The sequence below is a fragment of the Lissotriton vulgaris genome, chromosome 2_1 (assembly GCF_964263255.1).
Source record: "Lissotriton vulgaris chromosome 2_1, aLisVul1.2, whole genome shotgun sequence".
NCBI classification, from domain to species: Eukaryota; Metazoa; Chordata; class Amphibia; order Caudata; family Salamandridae; genus Lissotriton; species Lissotriton vulgaris.
In genome coordinates this window covers 2,019,878,773-2,019,903,953 of record NC_141687.1, presented here as the reverse complement: position 1 = coordinate 2,019,903,953, position 25,181 = coordinate 2,019,878,773, and the positions used below count along the sequence as shown (strand labels likewise).

Here is a 25,181-nt window from a genome sequence, read left to right as displayed (position 1 = left end):
GCGAACCAAAAAATGCTTTTCCTATGGAAACTAGGTCCTATCTATACTTACAGGTGACTGCCAGTAGGTAATTATAGTTAGGACCATTTTTCCATAGGGAATGTGCTTTTTGACGTGCCTATATCTTTGGGACTGGCTAAAGAATCTTCGCAAAATTTTCCGAAAAAAGTGTGCCGTGATTCTTGTTGTACATGACACATTTCGGGGCGATCTGCCAAGCGGGGGCTGAGATAAGGGGGGGCGGGAGAGGGGGTAAAAAAAAGTGGTTTTCCAATGTTAATTTCTATAGAGATTTTTAGACATGACATTACTATAGCTCGAACTGCTGGACGGAATTATACCAAATTTGGCAGGAATGTATCTCTTGGTCCAGAAAGAACCCTTTTTGTTATTTGGAGTAAATCTGTTTAGTAGTTCTGAAAATATTTTCAAAAGTTATGTGTGTATATAGGGAAGTGAACCCTACGAGGATCCGACAGTCCCTGTGCTGAAATCTGATTGGCTAGCAACACTTAAATCCGGAAGTGTTGGAAGCCAACTTGGGACTCGGCTTCAGTTGAGTCCCACAAAAAACTTTTTAAAAAAGAAAAGGTGGCTGTGTCAGAATACACAGACCCTTTAACTGTGGTCCCCCTGTCACCCGGGCCTAAAAGCACTTTAAAAAAAAAATGTCTTGGGGAATGCAGATATTTTTTTTAAGGAGGGGGTACACAAGCCCGCCCTTGGGTTTAATTATGCCTCGGGGACCACCACCTCCCTGGAGTTTAGTTATATTAACATGGGGGGCGCTCGGACCCCATCCAGTCCCGGGGACCACCAACTCCCCAGGGCTAAATACAAAGAAATAGGGAGGTCTGGCAAACTCCCCCGAGACCCGGGGACCACCACCTCTCCAGAGCTAGAAATAAATTGACTGGAGGGCTGTATGGACTCCCCCTACCCTGTGGACTATTGCCTCCCCTGGGGTTTCCTTTTTAGGCTCCCCTCCTGGGCCGTTCCTGGCCTTAGGGACCACCACCTCCTCGGGCAGACCATGCAAATAGAAGGAGGTGGGCAGTGAAGGTGCTCTCCTGGAGCCATACATGCCTCTGGGGACTACCATCCCCCAGAGCCGGCTCCTGCTATGTCCCAGGGTGCTCATCCCCAGGGCATAGCTGTTTGCTTTAGCTTGGTGGGAGCTCACAGCTCTTGCCAAGTTAAAGGACACTCTACAGTTCTAGCGGATGGGAGCTGTCAAAGTGCTTCCGCCTGCTGGAAGTGGAGGTTTCATCTCGTTCCCTCTGCCAGCAGACATGCAAGCAGGGAAATAGATTAAACAGATTGCTCTTGCATGCAGAGAGCTGCATTTCCATCAGCTCCTTCATGCATTAGCAATGCCGGCTCCCCGAGGAGCCAGGGAGCCGGTTTGGCCCGTGGGGGGCCTTGAGACTCTGCCCATGGTCCTGGGGTGAAAAGTGGAGAGAGAGGCAAAAATAAAGATGAGAAACTAGCAGAAAGAAGCAGAATAAAGGTGAGAATATAGCAGATAGAGATAGCATAAAGGTCAGCAATGAGCAGAAAAAGACAAGATAAACATCAGCAACAAGCAGAAAGAGGCAAAATAAAGGTGAGAAATGAGCAGAAAGAAGAGGAATAAAGGTGAGGAACAAGCAGAAAGAGGCAGAATAAAGGTCAGAATAACAGTCAGTACTGAGCAGAAACAGGCAAAATAAAGGTCAGCAAAAATCAGAAAGAGGCAAAATAAAGGAGAGAAAAGAGCAGAAAAAGGCAGAACAAAGGTCAGCAACAGGCACAAAGAGGCAAAATAAAGGTGAGAAATGAGCAGAAAGAGGCAGAATAAAGGTCAGAAGGGAGCAGAAAAAGGTAGAATAAAGGTCAGGAAAGGGCAGAAAGAGGCTAAATAAAGGTCAGCAATAGGCACAAAGAGGCAAAATAAAAGTGGAAAGTGAGCAGAAAGAGGCAGAATAAGGGACAGAAGGGAGCAGAAAGAGGCAGAATAAAGGGCAGAAACGGGCAGAAAGAGGCAGAATACATGTCAGAAGTGAGCAGAAAGATGCAGAATATAGGTCTAATATGGGTAAAAAGAGGGAGAATGAAAGTCAGAAATGAGCAGAAAGAGGCAAAATAAAGGTCAGGAGTGAGCAGAAAGACAAAATAATGGCCAGAATGAGTAGAAAGAGGCAAAATAGAGGTCTGCAAAAAGCAGAAAGGGGTAAACTAAAAGTGAGAAAGGTGAGTGGGGAGGATGTCAAGTAGGTTTTTCAACTGGATGGGAGATGTGTTGCGAGAGGAACACAAGAACCTGGAAGCACTGGACCCCGGGTGCTAGAAACTACTGCCAGCAGCCAAGCGTGGAATGGAAAAAGGGAGGATAGAAACAAGCAGTCTTGCAAAGATCAGGGATGAGTGAGAATAACTGAAGATAAGGTCTGGCCATGACTAGTAACATGTAAATAGGTAGGGAAAACTAATAACATTATGTCACATGGTAGTATGAGTAGATTATTTAGACACCTAGAAGCGGCTGTCAGATCTGAGCCTATTCCTGCTCTGCCTGGTCATGTGGTAGCAGCCTACAAAGGAATTTATATACACTTTGTTAGCTATAGGGCCTTAAAAGACTACAAAGAATTGTATGATAAGAAAAACAATCCAAGTAGAAAAGAAACCTCAGGACATTGCACAAGGGCAAAAGGGGTCCATGCAACTGTTTTGACTAAAATTGTGCCGCCTTCAGCACATACTAGGAAGCACAGATTAGTAGCTGCCTTTTCATGTTTCTGAGCTGCACTCTCTACAGCTCATACTCTAAACTTGTGGACTGTTTTACTTAAAAGTATGCAGCGTAAGCTGTGCAGTTTCAGCAAAACCAGTGCACAGACCTTTTCTGGATGCAGAAGTTCGCCATAACTTCTTGTTATGGCTAGGCCTGGGTGAAATTTCAATTGCACTAGTATAAATTAGTAATTTTACATTGTACTTGTCAAGTAAATTCCCCAAATTACACCTTTTTGGGTAAATACACAGCATTTTCAGAAAAATTATAACACAGGAACAACGCAAGGGACAGTGACGCAAGCACCTATCGCTCGTGATGCTTGTATTTTGGTGCAATTTGCAAAGTGTGAGAAATTGGGTTATTGGTTGGGGGTGGCAGCTCTTTTCAAGAAACCACCAAAATCCTTGTCAGGGTGAACCACACAGAGTCACTAAATTAACCTGTGCTTAACGCTCTGATCACTTGGCACAAAAACAGTCATGATTTGACTTGATTTGATTTGAAGTTTTATAAAGCACACCAATGCCCGAGGATGTCTTGTGTGCTACTGCCAGCAAAACCAAATTGCTACTGGTGGGAGAAGTAATGGATACTTAGTTAATAAAAAAGCCATGTTTTTAGAGATTTTCAGGAAACCCATAAGTTCAGGGTGTTCTTTATATCTGCCGGAAGTGTATTACACATTTTGGAAGTTGCTAGAAAAAACTCCTTCTACCCTATTGTGCTCTCTTAATTCTGGGGATCAGTAACAGTTTACAGGAAGAGGACCGTAAGTTTCTAGAGGGTGAATACCAAATCAGACGGTTCTTCAAGTATTGTGGACCAGCACCATGTCTTATGAACTAAACATAGGGATGTAAATTGAATCCCTTTTTCGACTGGAAGCCAGTGCAATTTTCTCAGGCCTGGAGCTATCGACTAATATTTGGGATATCCCGCAGCAGACGCGCTGATGCATTTTGAAGCACCTATAACTTTTGCAGATACTTTATTTGGATGTTTACATGAACGGTGTTTCCAGAGTCCAATTTATATAGGACTAATGCTGTCAAAAGTGTATTTTGTAGGTCTAGGAGTATAAAAGAGCAGATCTTCCTAATCATCTTTAAAATAAAGGAGATTGTGGAAGCAAGACTGCTAATCTGATCTCTGAAGGTCAATTGATCATCAAGGATGAAGCCAAAATTTTTTTACTTTCCTCGCAGGTGATAGGAAGTCACCCAGAGTTGTTGGCTGCCAGTTAGGTGACTAGAAGGAGGCGTCTCATGCTACACTTAGAGGCAATGTGTAAAGTATTTATGCAGCACGCAAACAGTAACAAAGTGAAAAGATTTCTGGTAAGTATAGCGCCTTAAAGTACAAAGCGCCACTTGCATTATTTGATTGTGCGAGACCGGGTGAAAGTCAGAAGTTCAGGCCGACCGTGATAGAGCACGGGCCAGACACAGGGATCAGGTTAGTTCTGCTGAAAAAGTTTACTTCTAAAGCCAAAGGTGGTGGGGGCGATGCTGACCGGCTAAGAGAGACCGCAACCACACCCCCTAACTTCCCCTTGACGTCAGATGCCAAGAAACAGCTGAGAGGAGCCGCGTGTGATTCTGCCGAAGCCGTCAACGATCACTATGCTATGGAGCCGCAGAGTCACAAAGGCCCTTTTTTATATATCAGTGGGCAGCCTGAGGCCTGCTTTGATACAACAGCGGTTAGCCTTGCTATAACTGATGAGGAAAGGAGTTTCTATCCCTCCCCTTTCTGCGCTTTGCAGCCCTGCCAGTTTATCTTAGCGAGAGGAGCTGGAATACGAGCTGGGACTGCTTGTGAAGATTCTTGAGCTGTGACAACTTCGTGCAGCAAGACAAGCCGTTCCAGGTGCCTTGGGGGATAAAACTCTGTATGCCCTCTGTTATACTGGAGTTGGAGAGTTCAAATATAACCCAAGGCTGAATACTCTCTGCAGGGCTACAGTGCCAGGACACTCTTGGTCTCGGTCTGGCTCCCGGACGCTGGAACTCTGCGACCCTCGGACTCGTGGTTTTTGGACCATCTTTGGGACTCCAGGTTTCTCTCCAAGAGGGGGGTAATTGAAGGTTTGTTCCTTACTCACCTGTATATGGGGGCCCCTAATACCACTTGGTTGAGGGTAGCAGGGAGGTCTCGGAAAGTACATTTGGTAGCAATTCAGGCCAGTGAACTACAGAGTGGCTTCGCGATTAATACACTATGCGAAAGCTTACTAAACGAGCCAAACGAATGGCCCAGTCTGAGTCTCCAAATCTGGGCCAAAAGGTTAAAAAGAGAGTTGGCCAGGCCGCAACTCGTTCTAATCATGCATCCGCTTTCAGAAAAGACCTGCCCCTCCATACTGAATTTATTGAGATGACAAGCACTGAGACCGCTAACCAAGACCATCAGGAAGCAGCCTCAGCAGGTCTGGACTCAACCATTAGCCCTAGTGGGTTGGCTTCCTTAAGGGCTGATATATCAATTTTTTCAGCTTCCACTAAGTTAATAAATCTTACACCTGACAGAGCAGTGGGGGAAACCAAACATCTTAGAAAGTACCCTCTATTCTTTAAAGCCTAGCCGGGTAGGCTCTTGGGTGAAGTGGAGCAGGAGATGGCAGGTAAAGACCTCCCATTAGTTGACAATTCATTGGGCTCATGTCCGGAGACTCTAAATCCTGTGATTGGTAGTCATTCCCCCCTTCTATCTTCAGGCTTATTAGGACCATTAGCTGGAGGGGGACCCGTGGATCAATCTATTCTGGTGGTCCCAGTGGTGTCTGGTTTGACTATACCAGTGGAGTCTGTGCTTTCTGATCCAGAGGTTTTGCAGTCTGAAGATAGTCCTAATTCAAGTCAGGTTAATCCTTCTCTAGACAGTAGCTCTTTTTCCATGCAATGGGAAGCTAAGAGTCTTCTTAATTTGATTCTGGAAGAAATTTGTGAACTGAAAGCTTCCCAATCTGCTGATATTGCGGTAATCCATGCTCGCTTGAATAAAGTTGAGGTAAATATGGCTCAAATCCCTGTACGGCTGTCAGAGGTCGAAACCAGGATTTCGCAATTGGAGGATCAAGTGTCAACTATGAATCTCAAAGTCACCACTTTCCAGTCCCACAGAACCACGCTGGAATATAAGTTGGAGGAGTTAGAGAACCATACCAGGCGCTCGAATCTCCGTATTCTGGGCATCCCGGAGGGCATTGAGGGCCAACAGACTACAATGGGTTGATTCAATCTTAAAGAAAAATGTCCTCCCAGAATTCAATGGTGATCTGATGATAATGAGAGCCCATCGCGTCCCAGCACATCTCCCTCCTAATGCTAAATTCCCATTGACTATCTTGGTTAACTTCGGGGACTTAAGGGTCGAGGAACAGATTTCACCAAAAGCCATTAAACAAAGACAGTTCTCCTCAGCAGAAGTTCCATTATGTTGCATTTTTTCCCACATGTCAGCTTCCGCAGCGAAAAGGCGGAAAGAGTTCGTCAAAATTTTACATTTGTTTAAGGAACAGGGGGCGCAGTCAATGATAGCCCAGCAGAGTAAGCTGAAGGTGTTAGTCAAGGGTAGATTCCACATCTTCTGCAGCGTCCCAGATGCACAGGAATTAATGCAACAGATTTCCATGGATAAATCCTAATGGCATTATGTTATTTTCTAGTTATGTGTTTGGGGTTGTTTTCTTTTCTTTTCTTGGATAGGCAAAGAGATACTCGTTCATGGAGGACTGTTGCTGTTTTCTTTTTCTCTTTTTTCTCTTTTGCTTTTTTTTGGTTTAATGTATGCTTATTTGTTAAAGAAAGGGAGGGGCACCAAGTAATTGTGCCAGTAGAAGGGTGGGTGGGCTAGGTTGTCAGGTTTTGAGCAGGCCACTAAAGATAATGGGGTAACCCAGTAACCCTCAGAACCTGAGTAGATATGCTAAAGAAAAACAATGGTTCTGTCTGGAAAAACAACTGATTGGCGTAAGGTACTTAATACATTCAAGGACATATGCTTTAATCATATGGCAAAGCAACACACCCAGAGACAAAAACCTTATGCCAAAAAAGAAATTTCTATATTTATGCTTTTTTATATGCAAATTAATAGACAGCTGTCTAAAACAGGAAGCATAAACAACGATTAAACAAGTGATTAATGGTACAGTTGGTGACTGGTTGTGATCAGTGACAAAGTGCTGCACAAGGGTGACATGAATAACAATATATATACAATAAGAATAATATTTAGCACGTATGTCCACAGTAAATTGCATAGACCCCAACGGGATATATTATTTTCTTGTTCTGGTTGAGGAATTGTGTGGACTGATTACGACAATAAAGTTGACGTTTCAACCTTAAAAGTTGTGCAGATTTTAAAGCATCTGGGGCGGGTCTTCATCAGGACAGGCGAAAGGAGATAACAGCTTAATAGCTTGAAATATGTGGCGCATCAAATTTATGCATTCATATTCCTGGAGGTGTTAGCCGACATCTTAAACTCACATCCATTGATTGTGGTATGTTTGAACATAGGGATCACCAAAGTTATTCAGAGTAAGAAGGAGACGTCATCGTCCGTCCGTCGACTGTCCGATTCCGCTGCTAAGTCTTAGCAGCGGAATTATACGGACGAGGATGTCTCCTTCTTACTCTGAATAGCTTTAGTGATCGCTATGGCGGCCCTACTGTGATTAATTCCACCGTCTGAGAAAAATCCTAACTTTAAGACTTTTGGTATTCACAGAAGGCATTTAGGAGTTCTAAAGTAAGGACTCCTAACTTTTGTGAATACCGAAATGTGTAAGTGCCTTCTGTGAATACCAAAATGAGTAAGTGCCTTCTGTGAATACCAAAATGGTAGTAAGTTTAGGGTTTTGTCTTAAGTTAGTTCTGTGAATCGGGCTCAGAGATTTGGGAGCTGGTATTACACAAAGGTTCAAAAATGTGCATTCCACTGTGGTATTTGCATCCAGAGTGTTGAAAGATGTTGAAAAATCTTACTCTGTAATAGAGTAGGAAATGCTGCCCTATACTTGGGCAATACATAAGTTCAGAAATCTGTTATGGGGAACACATTTTCAATTTAGAATAGATAACTAACCTTTAGTGTACATTTTAAACAGACCTTCATACAACTCTCTAGACTTGTTACGAAGTTGTTAGAATATGATTTTTCAGTGATTTATGTTCCAGGTTTTCCAACAAAAGGGCAGATTTTCTTTCTCGGTTTCCCATTATTGATGGTAATGCAGAGTGTGAAGCAGAATTGGAAGAGTGTATTGTAGCTTCAGTAGATTTTGAGAATCAATCATGTATTTCCAAACTTGATTGGAGTACTGCATTATTATCACATCCTGCTCTGTGTAAAACTTAGACATTCATACATGATGGTTGGCCAAATAAAAGGAATGTCACAGGAGAATGTTTTTTTCTAAGATCTCACCAGAATTTACTCTCAAGGATGGCATTATCTATAGAGGTGAAAAGCTTTCTGTTTGTTTAAGAAGTGAGTAATTTAAGTTACCTCATTCGGGGTATTTGGAAATGACTTCAAACAAGAAAATGTTATGTTAACATACTGGTGGCCAGAGACGGAACAGGACATTGAGCAGAATGTAAGGAATTGTGAGACATGTTGCAGAACCGATAAGAATTTATCTGTTAGAACACCGCCCATGGTAGCTGTGGATTTTCCAGGGAATACTTACGATTAGGTTCCATTAGATACATTAGGTCCTTCCTCACATTGCAACAATCATTATTAATTCATTCTTATTGATTATAGATCAAATAGATTGAAGTGGAATTTGTGTAAACACCTAGCACGCTGTCTGTAATTCATTTTCTAAAGACATTTGTTTCCTGTGTAGGCATGCCCATAGTATTAATCATAGACAATGGTGTGCAATTTACTTCTGATGCTAAGATTACATTTATTAAACAAACAGGCATTCAACACAAAAAACACCAGTCTTTATCATCCTCAAGGTAATGGTCTTGTGGAAAGGGCAAATAGACTCATTAGTAACACCATTAGATTAGCCTTATCCAACAATTTGAACCCTTTGGTGGCAGTCCATGAAATGTAGAATTCTTATCATACAACATCTCACTGTACACAAGGGATTTTTCCTTTTCATGCATTAAAGGGACGTACCCCTTCCAAATTAGTAGAGCTGGATTGGGTTAAGAGAAACATTGGTTCTTATAATTGTGAAAGGTGAAAAACATAGGCCAAGGAGGTAGATAAATGTTAACAAATGCAAATGTGTTCATGATACAATTGTTTGAATAGAGTTCAATTTTATGACTATCAAATACGTGACATAGTTAAAATCAAAATTCCCAGATTAGTTTAGAAAAGTCATTTAAAATTTAGCAATCCCAAAAGGATAATTGCAGTGTCCAAATCTGCTATTTGTGTTAAAGGGGGGAAATTGTGGAACAAGTCCGCAGTTGTTCCTGTGGCTAATGTAAACAAAGAGAAAGAGGCAAAGAAAGATAATTTAAAGGTGTTGATCCAGTTTTTCCAGTGAACAAAGAAAATGCGCCAAAAAAAGATAATTTAAAATGTATGGAACATGATAATTCACAAGCCAAGTTGACGAAATCTAGAATTTCTGTTGATCAAAAAGAGTTAAGAAAAAGTCATCGAGAACAAACCTCACCATTGCGGATGAAAGATTTTGTTAACCTTGTTGCTTAATGAGTCTCCATTTGTTGATTTACATAAAATTGGTGTTTATCATTTATCCTGTTATTATCTAATCTTAGGAATATAGTTTGTGCTCTGAAGTATTCCTTTGTATACATTTTTTATTGTTGTTGTTTTATGAAAAAAGGGATATGTGTTGTGGCGTGTGGCAGCTGGGTGATTTCTCCTTCTTCGAGCTGCTCATGCAACACAGTGAATGGATCTAAATATACCACTGACGATGTAAGTTAAAAGTATGCTTAATTCACAGTGCAAAATGTTTACCATTTGATAATGTGTTGTGGCGAGTGGCAGCTGAGTAATTTCTCCTTCCTCGAGATGCTCACACAACACATTTCCCTGCTCACACAGTGTGCATCTCACTCAGTCGTCTTGATCAGATCCATTTGAATGGTTCAGCGATCAGTTGACCCAAAATTGTGTTCTTCTGTTTACTAACTTACCTCTCGGAGAGCAAAAGTATTTCGGTATAGTGACCTTTCAGTCATCATTTTCTTATAGATAATAAATACAACAATGTGTAGGGCTCAACTCTAGAAGCAGGTTTTGCAGCATACTAATTGGCACATACTTGGCACGGGCACTCCATAGACATTAACCTCTCGGATGAAGTCTACCATTCCCAAAATATCACCAACTTCTGTGGTCGCCACATTTTCTCCTTTCCATCTGAAAACAATAAACAGATCGAAATTTAAAGCTTTCAATAAATAACACTGAAGATATACAAAAAACAAGAGATAAGACAGAAAAGTGTATTTTTTATGTAAATCTCAGACTGACAGATGAATGCTTCCGTTATGTTAACAGATCTGGCTCATCTTTGGCTGAGCTTCTGGCTTAGGAAGAAGCACTACACAAACAGAGCTCAGTGTATGTGCAGATTCTCTTCTCATTTGGTAATAGCTTGTGATGACAGAAACATGTGACTGGACTTTTGTCACATTACAAATGTGTGTGGCTAGAGAGCAGAGGTGGGGGGGGTGTAAGAAATTGAGTTATTATTTGAGAGAGGTGGCAGCCCCACTCCTTAATAAACACAATCCTTGTTAGGGTCAAGCACAAAAGTCACTAAATACATCTTTGCTTAACCCTCTGGTAGCTTGGCACACAAGTAGTCAGCCTTAACTTAGAGGCAATGTGTAAAGTTTTTATGCAACACTTATACAGCAATACAAGAACATAATACCAATAAAATCACAATTTAGACAAATAGAGTAAGTTGCAATAAATAACACAACACCAAAATGACAAAAATCCAGTAAGTTGAACCAGAGATATGAGTTTTTAAAGTTTCGGTGAAAATCACTGTTGGCTCAAAGAGAAGGACCTGCTGGAGCTTTTTGTTGGTGATCATCATGGATGGTCGATTTTCGGCTCGACGAGGTTACTTCGTGGTTGTGATGAACTCAAAACATCAGTACCTTCCCCTCTTCCATGAAGGAGTTCACACTGATGCCAACCAAGGATCAGGTTCTTGGGGAGCACCTTTCAGGGGTCAGAACTCACTCCAGTAGAGTCCAGCAGCAGGCTCAGACAGGTCCATGCAAGTCCAGATTATGCTGGCCAGCTGGGTAGTTGCAGGAGGCCTCTGGAAGCTTGCTGTGTCCCTGTGGTTCAAACAGGAGGTCTGACCTATCCTGAAAGCTGGTTATGGTCAGTGCTTCTTCTTCCTCTGGCCCTGGTTCCAAACTATATAGGGTGACATAGGCAAGATCAGGCCTAGTATCAGGTTTCTCTGTGTGTGCTGCAGGCAGGGTCCTTTGAAGTGTAATCAGGGCAGAGCTCCCTCCCCAGCCATCCTGTCAAGAAGACCCTAACACTCCAAACCCAGACCTCTTTTGTCTCAATGTCTAGACGCAATACACAACCCACAACAGGACAGCAATTCACAGTGATGTGACTCACAAGAATGGCAGAAAGGGAGAGTTGGTTTAGGGCAAAAAAATGCAATGTTCTAAAAGTCATATTTTCAGAATAGTACATTCAAATCCAACTTTACCATTACAGAGGAACTTCGATTACAATTAATTTGCGAGTTAACAACATTTTCCTATCTGATTCTATACTAAAGTTAGCACTTAAGTGTAATAAGTTAATCCATTGTTAGTCTATGGGAGAGATAGCCTTACAACAGGAAAAAATTACTCCCGGAGTCTTTCACTGCCACGACATGTAAAACTTGAACCCACATGCCGCACCTCAGGAAGTTTCACTTACTCATTATTCACAATTGCAGCCAATTCAAACTTCTCATGCACACATATAAAGCACTACACAACAGAGGACTAGAATACCTGAACAGCTGCACACGCTTTCACCAACCCACCAGACACCTTCGGTCTCCCTTACTTGTGTACACTCCCCACATGTCCAAGAGCAAAACAGGAAGTCGCTCATTCTCCTACATCACACCTAAGACATGGAACAACCTCCCATTTTACACAACAGAGCCTCGTCCTCACTTCTTGAGTTCTGGATGAAGCATGGCTCTCCTTATAAGCATCTTTAGGACAACACATCCACACACCTGCTCAAGCACCTGGATACCCTCTCACGTGATTAGTGCACTATACAAATCGATATAACAGAACATAACATAACAAGATGCTAGATCTACTGAAGAAAGCAGCACCTCTGGCTCAGACATCATGTGCACAGCAGGGCAGGTATTACTGACCACGATCACAAATAGACAAATGCGGAAATACTTTTGAGGGAAGAGAAGGGAGGCAAATTGATCAGGTATGACACCTAGAATGCTAATGTGGTGTGTAGAATGAGTCATTAAACACTCTTTAATCTCCTGACTCATTCTGCATTCACCATTAAAAAAAAACTTGTTATCTGATCTAAATAACTACTGACCCATCACACGTTTACCATGTTTTAGTCAAATCCTTGTGCAGCTAACCAAACCATCCAAATAACTGAAATAAAGTTCAGATGACAAATGACGAGGAGATTTTCAATTAGGTTTTGGTCACATCACAACACTGAAAGAGGCACCCTGCAGATAGTGGGCGATGCACTTAACTGCTTTGATTGTCAGCAGCAATTTCTCCACATCGTGCTTCACCACTATGGATCATAACTTTCCACTTGATACTCATAGTAGCAGATGGGGAGTGTTAGACCTGGCACCATTGGTGTGGGTCTCCTTTCCAGTTTTTCTGTTGCCTCATTTGTTTTTGCTGGTGTTAGATGCTTTAGGCACTGTGCCACTGCTGTCCAGTGCCACAGTGTGAGTGTTCCCTACTGTAAATTGATGTATTGATTTGTGGTTCCATGATTGGATTTTTGGTTTACTTGCCAGGCCCTAGTACAGTGCACTGAGTGTGCCCAGGGCTTGTAATTCCAAATGCTGCTAGTGGGCTTGCAGCACTGGTTGTGCCACCCACAGAAGCGGCCTTATAAAACGTGTCTAAGGTCTGCTATTGCAGAGCTTGCGTGTAGTCTGCTACTGTCATGCTGACTGGGAAATTGCACCCACTTGCCAGTCCCTAAACCTTCCCTTTTCTTCATATTAGTCACCCCTACGGTAGGCCCACGGGCAGGGTGCTTTGCAAGTATAAGGTAGGACAAGCTTTGATATGTGTGTGGCATGTCCTAATAGTGAATTACAGCCATTTTCGTTTTCCACTATTGCAAGGCTACATGTTCTCCATTAGCCAGAATGGGCTGTTAGAAATATTACATTTTATAATTCTAACTGACTCAGAGAACATGGTAGAAATTTGAGTTTAGTATGCCTGGGCTCAGAATAATAAAATACATCTTTTAGTGAAGTTTATTTTAATATTCTGTGCCTGCAAATACCACTTTTAGAAAGAAGGTATTGGCTTGCCTAACCATTTACGCCTGCCTCTGCGAGGTTGTGTATTCCTTCGTCTGGTTTTGTGAGTGACAGGGCTGGGGGATTCCAGGAGACAGGCTGGGGCAGCCCAGTGGTGAATAGGGAAATCTGCATCTAGATGGGAGGGAGGAGGTGCACCTGGGACCTGAATAGGGCTGGGCCTTCCCTCTACAATGCTGGCGCCACCTCCTGGGGTGCAGCTGATGTCTCTGCCCTGCACACTGAAAGAAGAGAAGGAAGACTGTAAACAAAGTGCTCCAGGGCTGTACTTGCCTTCCATAATGCTGGCTCCACCTCCTGTGGGGCGTCTGATGTGTCTGCCCTGGGCTGTGAAAGGAAAGGAGAAGTCTGGTAAACAGAGTGCTTCAGAACTGGCTTAAACTGGGCCTATGCCCCTCTCCCCTCAGAAAACAAAGGATTTTGGGGTATAAGTATTGGGACCCTGATCCCATGAAATTAGGTCACTTCTGGACTTGCAAGACAAATCCTCTGCAGAGGAGAGGAACCTGAAGAAACTGAGAAGAGATTATTCCCAAGCTGAAGTGCTGCTTGGGGGATTGGCCTGCAGTGGTAGCATGACTGCCAAAGAGAGGAGAAAGGACTTTGTGGACTTTACTTTCAACTTGTGCAAAGATCTCCAAGAGCTTGGAAAAGAGCTTGCCCCCTGACCGAAGTCCCTGGACCAGTGGACTTCACCAGCCTTCGTGAATTGCTGCTGGAAACGCTGTTTCAGTGACTACAGAGGCAGGGAGCTGTGATCGACTCGCACGACCGGCCTGGTGTCCTGTTGGCACCGCATCAAGCAACGTCCGCCTCGAACAACGCAAGCTCTGAGCTCACCGACTCCATCCTGACGCCGTCACAGAGCTGTTGCCTGCACCGCAACTGGTGGACACCGCGACATGAAACGCCTCGCTACACTGACTCGTACTGGTCTGGCCGACGCGTTACTGCTGCTGACTTCGAGTCCTGTGAATGCACCGGAGTTGAGCACCGCCTCCCACGCTTTGCGACACACCGCCAGACTTGCACCGCTATCCGGATGCCAGCTCCAGAACTCCGGCTGTTGCCGCACCGCAAGCTGCAAGCCCCTCATCGAAGCAGCGTCTCGCTTTGCAACGCACGCCTTGGATCCACCAACTCTGTCAACGGGCCGCTGCCTGCACCGCATCGAGGGACAACGCGTCCTGCAATGCTTCCTTTCTGCACCGCGAAGAACACCGGAACCGGCTCCCACATCCGTGCCGGCCCGCCTCAAGTAAAAGGTACTGTGACTGAGTCTGTCGACATTTGAGTGGGCCCGTACCAACGCGGTCCGCTGGATTTGCTAGACTCCGTGTTATTTTAACAACGCTGTAGCCGGACCTGGCTACCGACTCGCACAGGACCCGGATTTAAGCCTTTTAACCAAAACTCTTGAAATCTAATAGTACTGTAGATTCTCTTTGTCGTTTATTGGTCTTGTGGTAACTCTATATAAAATATACTTTTTTTATATACAACCTTGTATGCTGTCCATTTGTAGTGTTGTCACTGGGTTACTGTATGTAACTAACAACGCCTCTGAGATAAAACCTTGCTGCTCATGCCAAGCTACCAAGGGGGTGAGCAGGGGTTATTTTAGGAGTGTAATCCCCTTACCCTGACTAGAGGAGAGGGTCCCTATTTGTCACAAGATTCTAAGAGGGAGGTGAAGAATTGGTTTGTGAAGGGTTTGACTCAGATCACTGCAGCTGCAAAATGGAAATCCATATGGGCAATAGCCGTTTTCTTCCATAAGTCCATTCCACTCTCTAACTCTATTGTGTCTCCCCTAATGTTCAAGCCATTAGGGGACCTCCTAAATGATTTTGGCGTGAAATACTAGAAGCAGGCTGGCAACACTCAGCTAAGCTTTACTTTTGAATAAACTTTGTTGCTAGTGTGTCCTTACTTGAAAAATGTCTTGAGCAAATCAATTCAGGGATGTTACAACATAAACTTAGCCTCAACCCCTCCAAAACTGGGTTTCTACTGCTTTGTCATCCCGGCAAAGTTAATTGGCCCTAAGCTTGATTACCTCACAAAACATTAGGAATTTAAAGCTCCCTGGTTAAAAAGGTGGATTCCTGGGACTCATACTTGAAAATGGGCTCCATGTAGACAAACACAAAGAATACTGGTAAAGGAGGCCCACAGCAGCTGAAGATGCTGAGGAAAGCTAAACCAGTTATTCCAAAATATTAACTATGGGCAATTGCCCAAGCATTCGCCTTAGGAAGAATACACTGTGGAAATGCCCTGCTAAACACCATCCCTAAATCAAGATTGGCCCTCATGTAGCTGCACCTCTATTTACTTGATCCAGCTGTAAAGATAGCATCACCCCTGTATTACAAGATTCTCGCTGGCTTCCACTTGGAGCAAGATGATACTGTAAACTTTCAAGGCTCTCAAACATACACAGATCAAAATGTCAAGAAACCTAAGATTTCTGGAAGCACACGCATGTCCAGAAGCAAGAAAGGGCCGTGCCTGTAATGGTCAAGGTTTTTGAATTACAGGGCACTTAAGCACGCCTTCTCCTTAGGAAGACACCTACTCAACAACCTCTTTAAGGTGAACTCAAAAATGTCTAATTTAAGAGAGTCTCGAAGGAATGGCCCACTTCCTGCTTAGCACATAACCAGTTTTTCTTTGAGTGTCAAGGCTTGACTAACAGCCAGTGACTTGTTGGTCATGCCAAGTACACAGTTTCTGTGATGATGGAAATGTCTGAAATTCATGATCTTACTCCGTAACATTCGAACGTGCTGTACATCTGCACTGTACTCCTTCTCTAATAACAATCTACAACACCGTGTATGAAGAAATCTAGTTGTATATAAACTCTACTTGTTTCTGACTATTATTGTACAGCTCTCCGGCGTGCTTGGGGTCCGGTTTGTGCTTTACACATCTATGTAAATAAATACATGACATGTGCTTGCCCCCATAGAAACGAAGGTCGCAATGTCCTCACAACAGGGTTCAGAGTTTTGGATTAAAATAAGAACAAGCATTTAAACTTTTTACTCGGCAGAATTGAATCTTCGTGCTCAATTGTTTTCACAAGAATTACTTTCCTTCTCATTATTACCGGAGAGGCCTAGGTAGACGAAGAGCCATTCTGGAGGTGAAGTAATCCTACTTCTTTGTTTGAGCTTTGCCATTCGTTAGTTTCTAATATCTTGCTGTTAGACCTCCAAGGTCTCTATCAGCAAATGCAAGTTTGTCCAGGTCCTGAAAATACTTCCCTGTCTTAAACATTTTAAATCTGGATTTCAGACACAGAAAAATCCAAGCTGTGTTGGCTCCCTCCAGGGATAGACTGAGATGCTTGGATATGTGCCGCTTGGATTATGGGCCTTGAGCAGCCAGGGCATGAAGTATGGTCCAGGCTGGATGACCCTCCAGCAGTTCTACATACTGTGAACATCAGAACATGAGCTATGCGAAGGCACCCGCGAAGCACCAGTGTCCTTTTACAATGTAAGCGGAGGCGAAGAGCAGCAAGTTCTAAACAATGCAGATTTAGAAGGTTTTCTCCTCTAGAGATGCTAATAGGGGAGAATGCAAACATCTACAGAACAGCAGACCATAACAGCAGCGGTGAAACCCCTAAGCCTTTAAAGGTTAGACCTCCACTGGCTCCTTCTGCCGTCACCACTGAATTCAGTTAAAGATATTACAAACAAAGGCTGAGGCTGTGGTGAGGAGCTGCTCAACTTCTATTTTCAAGAATTTCCTTAGTGTGATACCAGAAGTAGAAGAGAACTGCAGAGATGCCGCAGTTATCTTTCCCCAACAAGGCAAAGTGGGAAGCAGTAGTCATACGTTTCTTCTCCTCTAGGATCCATTACAAGTTTGGAGCACGTCTGGCTGGTATTCCTCCCTCTAGAGTTGCTGATCCTGCGACATCAGTAACTCTGAAGATCTAGGAGGGAGGGCGCAAATACTCCTAATTACAGCATTTTGGGAATGACATGGAGGAATCAGTGTTTCAGTATCATTTCTACCGGTTTTTGTCTGGATTCCAACAGATCTCACCTGTTTTCAGAAGCCAATGCTACTGCGTGACTGCTGAGTTACAGTGGATCTCGTAATCCAGATACATGTAGTAACTACCTTTCACTCAAATAGGGATTACTGAGGCCCTCTGATCTTAAATACTGACCACCATGGGCTAAAACAAGGACAATTGTGAGTGTAAATGGTGAACTGTCACAGCACAAAAAGCAATTGTCATTTTTATTTTCCCCATGACTTAATTTATGAGAAGAGGCAGGTGAGAACAGAGGGGATGTACACTCGTGTTAGATTGTTAAAGTTATACTGTAACATCGACAAGTCAATATTACAGTTGCTTCCAATTCTCCCAAGTGGATCTTCCTCAACTAAGCACACCCAGGTTCTTTATGACTGCCTTTTTTCATAAGATTCATTTTTTTAAAGCTTTCTTTTCGACACTTTGGAAAAATATTTCCATTCAAAGGAGCAAAATATAAAAATCAACTGTAAATCTCCAATGCTAGACGAATGCAATCCTCACGCCTCAAAACTAGGAGGACTTATTGTTTCAAACTTGATGTACGCCGATGACATTGTGCTTATTAGCCGGACTCCGATAGAGCTACAACACCTAATCAACACAACATACACCCATGCAGCTACGAATGGCCTCAGCATAAACCTCTACAAAACAAAAGCCATGAGAATAAATGTGAAGACGGCCACATCCAAATTTCTCTGGCAAATGGGAGGTCTAACAGTGGATACCGTGGACGAGTACAAATACCTGGGTGTAATTGTTAACAAAAAAGGGGACATTCCTCCCTCAGAAGGAAGCAATATCAAGGAGAGGTACCACAATATCAGCTACACTGAGAAACCTCAAAAAGAAAGTATCTGGCCGCAGTTTCACTCCATTTCTACAAATAATCCAAGCAAAACTAACACCGGCCATCACCTACGGAAGTGAATGCCTCCGAGGAAGGGACGCACAGATACTGAACAAAACAACAGCCAGGGCAATGCGAATGTTATTCAATCTGCCTAAATACACCTCCCAAGCACAAATAAGACTTGAATTTGGCCTGAGGAACCAAGTAATAGAAAGAATGGGTGCCTATGCCAAATGTTGGCATAAAATACGAGGAGCCGATGCCTCATCCACGGACTACCATCTCTGGAATGAGCTATCAGGGAGAAACATGAGTACTGCCGCAACCTATCTAAAGCACTCCATAGAAACTTTGAAGCTACAAGAAGCTTGGAAGAGCAATATCTCACATAATTTGTTAAAAAACTAGCAAATAAATCTGTAAGGACCATGTCGCTAATAGAGGACAAAGCTGCATTAGCAAAAAGGGCACACGGCTGGACTGTCATCCAAAACTACACCAGTAGCTCATGCCAAAGCTACTTAGGAGCCGGCTTCACACGGTCTACAAAGGAGAAATTTATACAACTAAGGCTGGGCATCCTCCCATCACAAACCCATCTTCCCCCGTGGAAACGGCCACAAACGCCATCAAATTGCCGATTATGTGGGGATACAAAAGAGGACATCCTTCACTTAATATGCATCTGCAAAGGTCTGGACAAGGAGCACCGACAACATTTAAAGCCAACTCTAAAGAAGCTGGGAATAAGGACATGCCAGCAGGCAGTCAAAGCATGCTTTGATGGAAAAAACATCCAATTAGCAAGTCATCTGGTAAAATTCCTGGAAAGAAGCAGAACGACAGAAGGGAGAGCCCGGAAGACACTAACCCATACAACATTTAATTCCGACTACCGCCCCAGCAAGCCTCTACCACAAACTCAAGCCATGATCACCACGGACAGATTACGAACTCCAAAGAATCTGTAAAGGCTGTAGGGAGTCTGTAGGCTTGCCTTTTATTTTTTTACATCCCTTAGAAGGTCCTGTGCATAACTGCTCAGTGAGCCCATTGCGGTACGGACAAGAATAAAGACTCTTCCTGTTTGCACAATGACTTGGCATTTAGATAATCGAAAGTCTAACGCCATCCAACATATATCTTTTTAGCTTCAAGTAAGTTCTTAGAACATTTTAAAGTTTATTTCACTGAAATGTTTGATAGCAATGTTTTATTAGACAAAAATGTTACTTTAAGTTCACCTACATGTAAATATGCTGATTGCAATGGTTTTAATTAACTGAGAAACAAAGAATTACTTACTTACTCTCAAAACTGTAAATCAGGAAAGTTGCATTAAACAATCTATAACGTGCACATTTTGGACATACGTTCAGCACAGCATATACTTTTTCCATGCTCCATTAAATTCTGGATTGAGATATAGGACCAAAACGTGCGGAGGAAATGACCTTCCTCAGTCAAACATCTAGGGCAGTTCAGGTCAGCAATTTTTGTTCATGTGCCAATAACCATTGCTGGGTAATTTGGACCTGTGTAAGTATTTGAATTACATTGGGTAATATCTTCATCAATGCAATTAGCTGCAATATCCAGCCGTCATCCTCTAGAGGGCCTAGATTTGCCTCTCATGTCTGTGTTATCTAACTTAAGGTGACTGGGGTACTTCTGAGGAGGGATCTGTAGATGCTAAAGCTCTTGCCTTTCCCTGACAGTTGTGACCTCGTGATTTTGGCTTTCAATCTGTTGAAGCCAGATATCTTCTCCATTGAAGCCATGTATTGGGTAATGGTGTGTTTAATCTGTAGGTGCATTGAATCAAATTTCCCCTGTAGCTCAGCAAAGACTGAACTGGTTCTCAGTGGCTATCTTCCAAAATGGAGATCCCCTATCCTTGAAGGGTGTTTTATTTTTATTTTATTTTATTTTATTTGCTTATAGAGCGCCAGACTAGACCCCCAAAGGGGTATCTCCGCGCTATAACTGCAGATGGAGGTACGAGTAACAATGTATTCAGGGATAAAGTGACATTAATAGCTAGGAAACAGGTAGGTTTTTAGATTTTTTCTGAACATCATATGGTTGGTGATTGACCTTAGTTCAAGCGGTAGTGAGTTCCATAGTGTGGGTCCAGTGTGGGCCAGTGCACGGCCACCTTGTCTGGTTTTCTTGATTCTGGGTGTTTTAAGAAGGTGCTGGTTACTGGAACGCAAAGAGCGTCCTGGAATGCTTGGGAAAAGCAGTATTCTACCCATTAAAGTGTTCCCCTCCCTGATTTTGTTTTATTCACTCAGTTAATCTGTGAGAGAGAGGTTCTCCATATGTTCAACACTACTTTAGTTGCTTAGTGGACTCTAGGAGGGGGGCTTCAACCATATAAGTATACAGTATCCCAGAATGCACTGCAGGTCCCTTTTACTTTCAGTTCTTTTTTCCGGCTCCTGCAAGCAGGACCCTGGAGCATTGAGCTCTCCCTTTTCAAGGCTTTAATGGTGATTTTTTCACTTTTGTTCAAGTTTTTGGTGCCTTTCTTCTTGGTAATCCTTCGGTGCACTCTTTGGTTGTCAATATGCCTGCATTATTTGACAAATGCCCAGAGTGCTCCAGGAAGAAGGCCAAATCCAATCCACATGAGGTTTGTATCCTCTGCCTTCCCTCTTCCCATGTCCTAGAGGAGTGTGTCATTTATCAGGGCTTCTCTGACAGGACCCTGAAGGACAAAAAGATCAGGCTTCAGGGCCTTGAAGAAAGAAGGCTGAAGGCGCAAGGCGGGTCTGGAGGGGCTTCCTCTGCCCGTGCTGAGGCCTCCGGGGGGGTCCCCAGGGGCAGGAAGACCAGCAAGCGTCCCTATGCTCCGTCTGGGTCGATTGCACCGACTACAGCGTCGAGAGGGATGACTACAGTCTGTTCCCCGTCTCCCCAGGGCTCTGGGTCGAAGCGACGTCGACGTTCGACGTCGAGGGAACTAAATAGACTGCCTTGGAGGTCTCCTGTGACGATTTCATCGTCGTCCTCGTCGGAGTCGTCGGAGTCGAGTGATTGACGTCGAGAGGCCCGGTGTCGTCGCTCGCCGTCGAGGCGACACCGCCGTTCACCGTCGGCGAAAAGGAGAAGGTCATTGTCAAGGGGATCCTTGGCGTCAAAGAGAGGATCGTCGTTGAGGCGAAGGTCGCCGTCGAGGCGAAGGAGGGTGCCGTCGAGGCGAAGGCATTCGCCGTCGAGGGAGAAACAGTAGACGTCGAGGAAAAGACGCTCGCCGTCGAGGGACCGACGCTCGCCGTCTGGTCGCCGTTCTTCGAAGCCGAAGAGAAGAGGAAGGAGGTCTGGCGCCAGGAGTCAGTCGCCGATGTCCCAGGCTGGGAAGGGAGACGTTTCAGCTGCGCGACCTCCAGGCAGAGGCCGATATCCTGTTAAGGAAAAGGGCGATAGAAGACGTACCTCTGTCTCAGAGAGGAAGAGGTCTGTACTCCTGGTTCTTCCTGGTTCGCAAGAAGGACAAGAACGAGTTCAGGCCCATTCTGGATTTGCGACAGGCAAACAAGTGGATTCGCAAAGGGAAGTTTCGCATGCTGTCGTTGCATCAGATTTATCCTCAGTTGCAACAGGGAGACTGGCTATGTGCTATAGACCTACAAGATGCGTACTTCCATGTGCCCATTGCACACAAACACAGGAAGTTCCTGCGATTCCCAGTCTGCGCCAATCATTATCAGTACACAGTACTACCATTCGGACTGAAGTCTGCGCCCAGAACATTCTCGAAGTGCATGGCAGTGGTAGCAGCACACCTAAGGAAGAACAAGGTGTTTGTCTACCCGTACCTGGACGATTGGTTGATCAAGGCCTCCTCCTTCTCGGAAGCTCAAGCACACTTCCAGAAGACGTGCGTTCTCTTGAACAAGCTGGGGTTGCACATCAACATGTCCAATTCTGTCTCGACTCCGGCCCAGTGCATTCAGTACTTGGGAGCCACCATCAATACGCTGTCAGCAAGCGTGTCTCCTTCGGAGGAGCGAAGATTATCACTCCTACGGAAGGCTCAGGCTCTTATGACCACTCCATCTACAACAGTGAGGACAGTGTCTTCTCTACTGGGATCGATGGCCTCTTGTATCTTCCTAACGCCACACGCATGACTGCACATGAGACCGTTGCAGGAGTGCTTCGGAGGATCAGTGGTATCAGAGGAAATGGTCTTGGGACGACAGGATACGACTGTCTCTGCATGCTCTTCAGTATCTGAAGTGGTGGTGTTCAGCGGAGTATCTCCTCAGAGGGGTTCCTTTCCACAAGGACATTCCCACTCAGAATATCGGGACGGATGCTTCTCTCCAAGGATGGGGGCGCACTCCGGAGACTTACAGATTCAAGGAACGTGGTCCCCAACGGAGTCCACATATCACATCAACTTCCTGGAACTCAGAGATGTTCACTTGGCACTGAAGGCCTTTCATCCATCCTTCCAGACCAACTCTCTGCTTGTACAGACGGACAATACGACCACAATGTATTACCTCAACAAGCAGGGGGGCTCGAGATCACGCACTCTGTCTCAGGAGGCTCTGGCGATGGCTTCTGGCCTGAGGACTGACGATAACGGCCACCCATCTACCAGGTGTGCAGAATGTTCATGCGGACGCACTGAGTAGACTGATTCAGGAAAACCACGAATGGGTCATAAACGACGAAGTAATAGGAGAAGGCTTCGCAAGGTGGGGGACTCCAGACATAGATCTGTTCGCCACCGCCGAAAACAGCAAATGCCGAGACTTCGCCTCCAGGTACTACCAGCGGGGGACCCTGGGGAATGCGCTATGGATCAACTGGTCGAACAGCTTTCTGTATGCTTTTCCACCCATTCCCCTGAATCCGGCGGTGCTCATCAAGTTGTCCCAGTGCAGGGCGCGGATGATCCTGATTGCCCCGGAATGGCCCAGGCAGTGGTGGTTCACGGACCTGCTTCACCGGTCTCTCCTTCCTCACATACGGCTGCCGTGCAGGCCGGACCTTCTCACGAAGTTCGGGGGGCAGATGTTGTACCCCAACCTCTCATCTTTGAGTTTGGCGGCATGGCTCCTGAGATAGTGCAATATGGCCATTTGAATCTACCTGAAGCGGCCTTCCACTCGGACTTCCTATGCTTACAAGTGGAAGAGGTTTTGCATCTGGTGCAAGTCCAAGAATTATGACCCGACGACGTGCAAGGAAGATGTCATCCTTCCATATCTTCTGCATCTGGCACAGTCAGGCCTTAATATCCATTCCAATAAGGTTCATCTTGCTACGCTGACTGCCTACAGGAAATGCCCTTCACAGACTTCCTTCTTTCAGATCCCTGTGATCAAAGATTTTCTGGAAGGCTTGAAGAAAGTGTTCCCTCCTGTCCGGCTTCCTTCGCCTTCATGGGAATTGAATGTGGTGCTGTCCAGATTGATGAAGGAGCCTTTTGAATATAGCGAACGTACGCTTGCAGCAATCCTCTTAACGCACTGGTGTGCATTGTCTGTTCTTCCTTCCCACAGGATTTTTTCGCTTCCCTGAAGGTGCCTGTAATCCACCGGCGCACCTTCCACCACCTTTTTTCCACACACCTTAGCGCGTGTGTAGGAGATTTAAACACGTGGCCTTCCTTTTTGCCACTCACTCACCCTGGTCCTGAAGAAAGTCCCGCCCAGACTCTACAGGGACTGAAACATGTAGACCGGGATTAAGTCAATTTAGTAATCATAATTTTTTTACTACTAGTTGCAACACATAGCTTTTAATTTACACCCTGGGCCGCCACGAATAAATTACCAGGCAAGGATTCCCACAGGTGCATTTTAACATTCACTTTTCATTCGCTTCACACTATTGCACGACACCTGCTCCGCTGTAGTCAGGCGTTGAAGCACAACCAGGCGGCACTCGGCTGCCTGGTTGGACCCCCATGATGAAGCATGACACCAACCAGGTTGGTGTGTGAGGGTTTTTTAAACAAAGACTGCTTGTGCCTAGCTGACACAGCTACATTTACAGGTAACATGGAATACTAACTAGATTCCATCACTCTAACACAGTGGGCCAGTCCTCATTGTTTATTTGATTATGCCTCAGGGGTAGGGACTTGCCCCTAATAAAACCCTTGCTCTCCATTTTGTTTATCCCTATACACAGAGATCCCCTACTACAGAAGGAGTAGTTTCTGTCCTGTAACTCCAGTTCTGTAGTAGGTGTATCTCTGTTATAGTCATAAGCGCCCGCCTTCCTCCCCGGTGGAGAGAGAGAGAGAGGGGTATTCATGTAAGGAATGCTACAGGTCTGGCGTGTTACGCCTTCAAAAAGAACTGAAAGTAAAAGGGACCTGAAGTGCATTCTGGGATACTGTGAAGTTCTGGAAAGTTCTCTTAAAGGCACAGTATCCTGTTCTGAGCCACATAATGGCAGCCTATGGGGCTTGTCTGTCCATGTCTTCCTCTATATCATTCCAGAGGGTTTTTGCTGCTAAAGCAAGGGACATCTGGACAGACTTTGCTGTTTGTGGATTTTTGGTGGAATTTCTAGTTGAAGTACTGGACAGTGTAGCCTGCTTATATATTCTCTCTTAAGTGTCTGTGCAATTCTGCATTTTTTGACACCTTAAGAGATTATTTTTGATTGCTCCGGGGTCCACGCACATGGGCGGGACTATTCACAAGATTATGACTATACACAGAGATCCCCTACTACAGAATACACAAAATTAAAAAAATTTAATAAGGTAAACCAGAGATATGATTTTTTAAAGTTTTAAGTAGAATTAGAGCCCAAAAATACAAAGCATCCATGATAGTCAATGGTCGCTGTAGAACGGGACCTAGGCACAATTCGAGCCTGACTGTGATGGTGACTTGGTCCAATACTGTTGGAAAGTGGGTTATTGGTAGGGGTAAGT

At 44.4% G+C, this 25,181-nt stretch overlaps 1 protein-coding gene across 1 annotated transcript in view; it reads right to left on the bottom strand.

Moving 5' to 3' along the window:
• The window catches only part of SLC27A2 (solute carrier family 27 member 2), a 319,902-nt gene that overhangs the window by 47,041 nt on the left and 247,680 nt on the right, over window positions 1-25,181 (bottom strand). Inside the window, exon 8 of the mRNA XM_086958245.1 lies at window positions 10,059-10,156. Within this exon, the coding sequence (XP_086814371.1) occupies window positions 10,059-10,156 (98 nt within the window). The remainder of the gene's footprint in view (window positions 1-10,058; window positions 10,157-25,181) is intronic.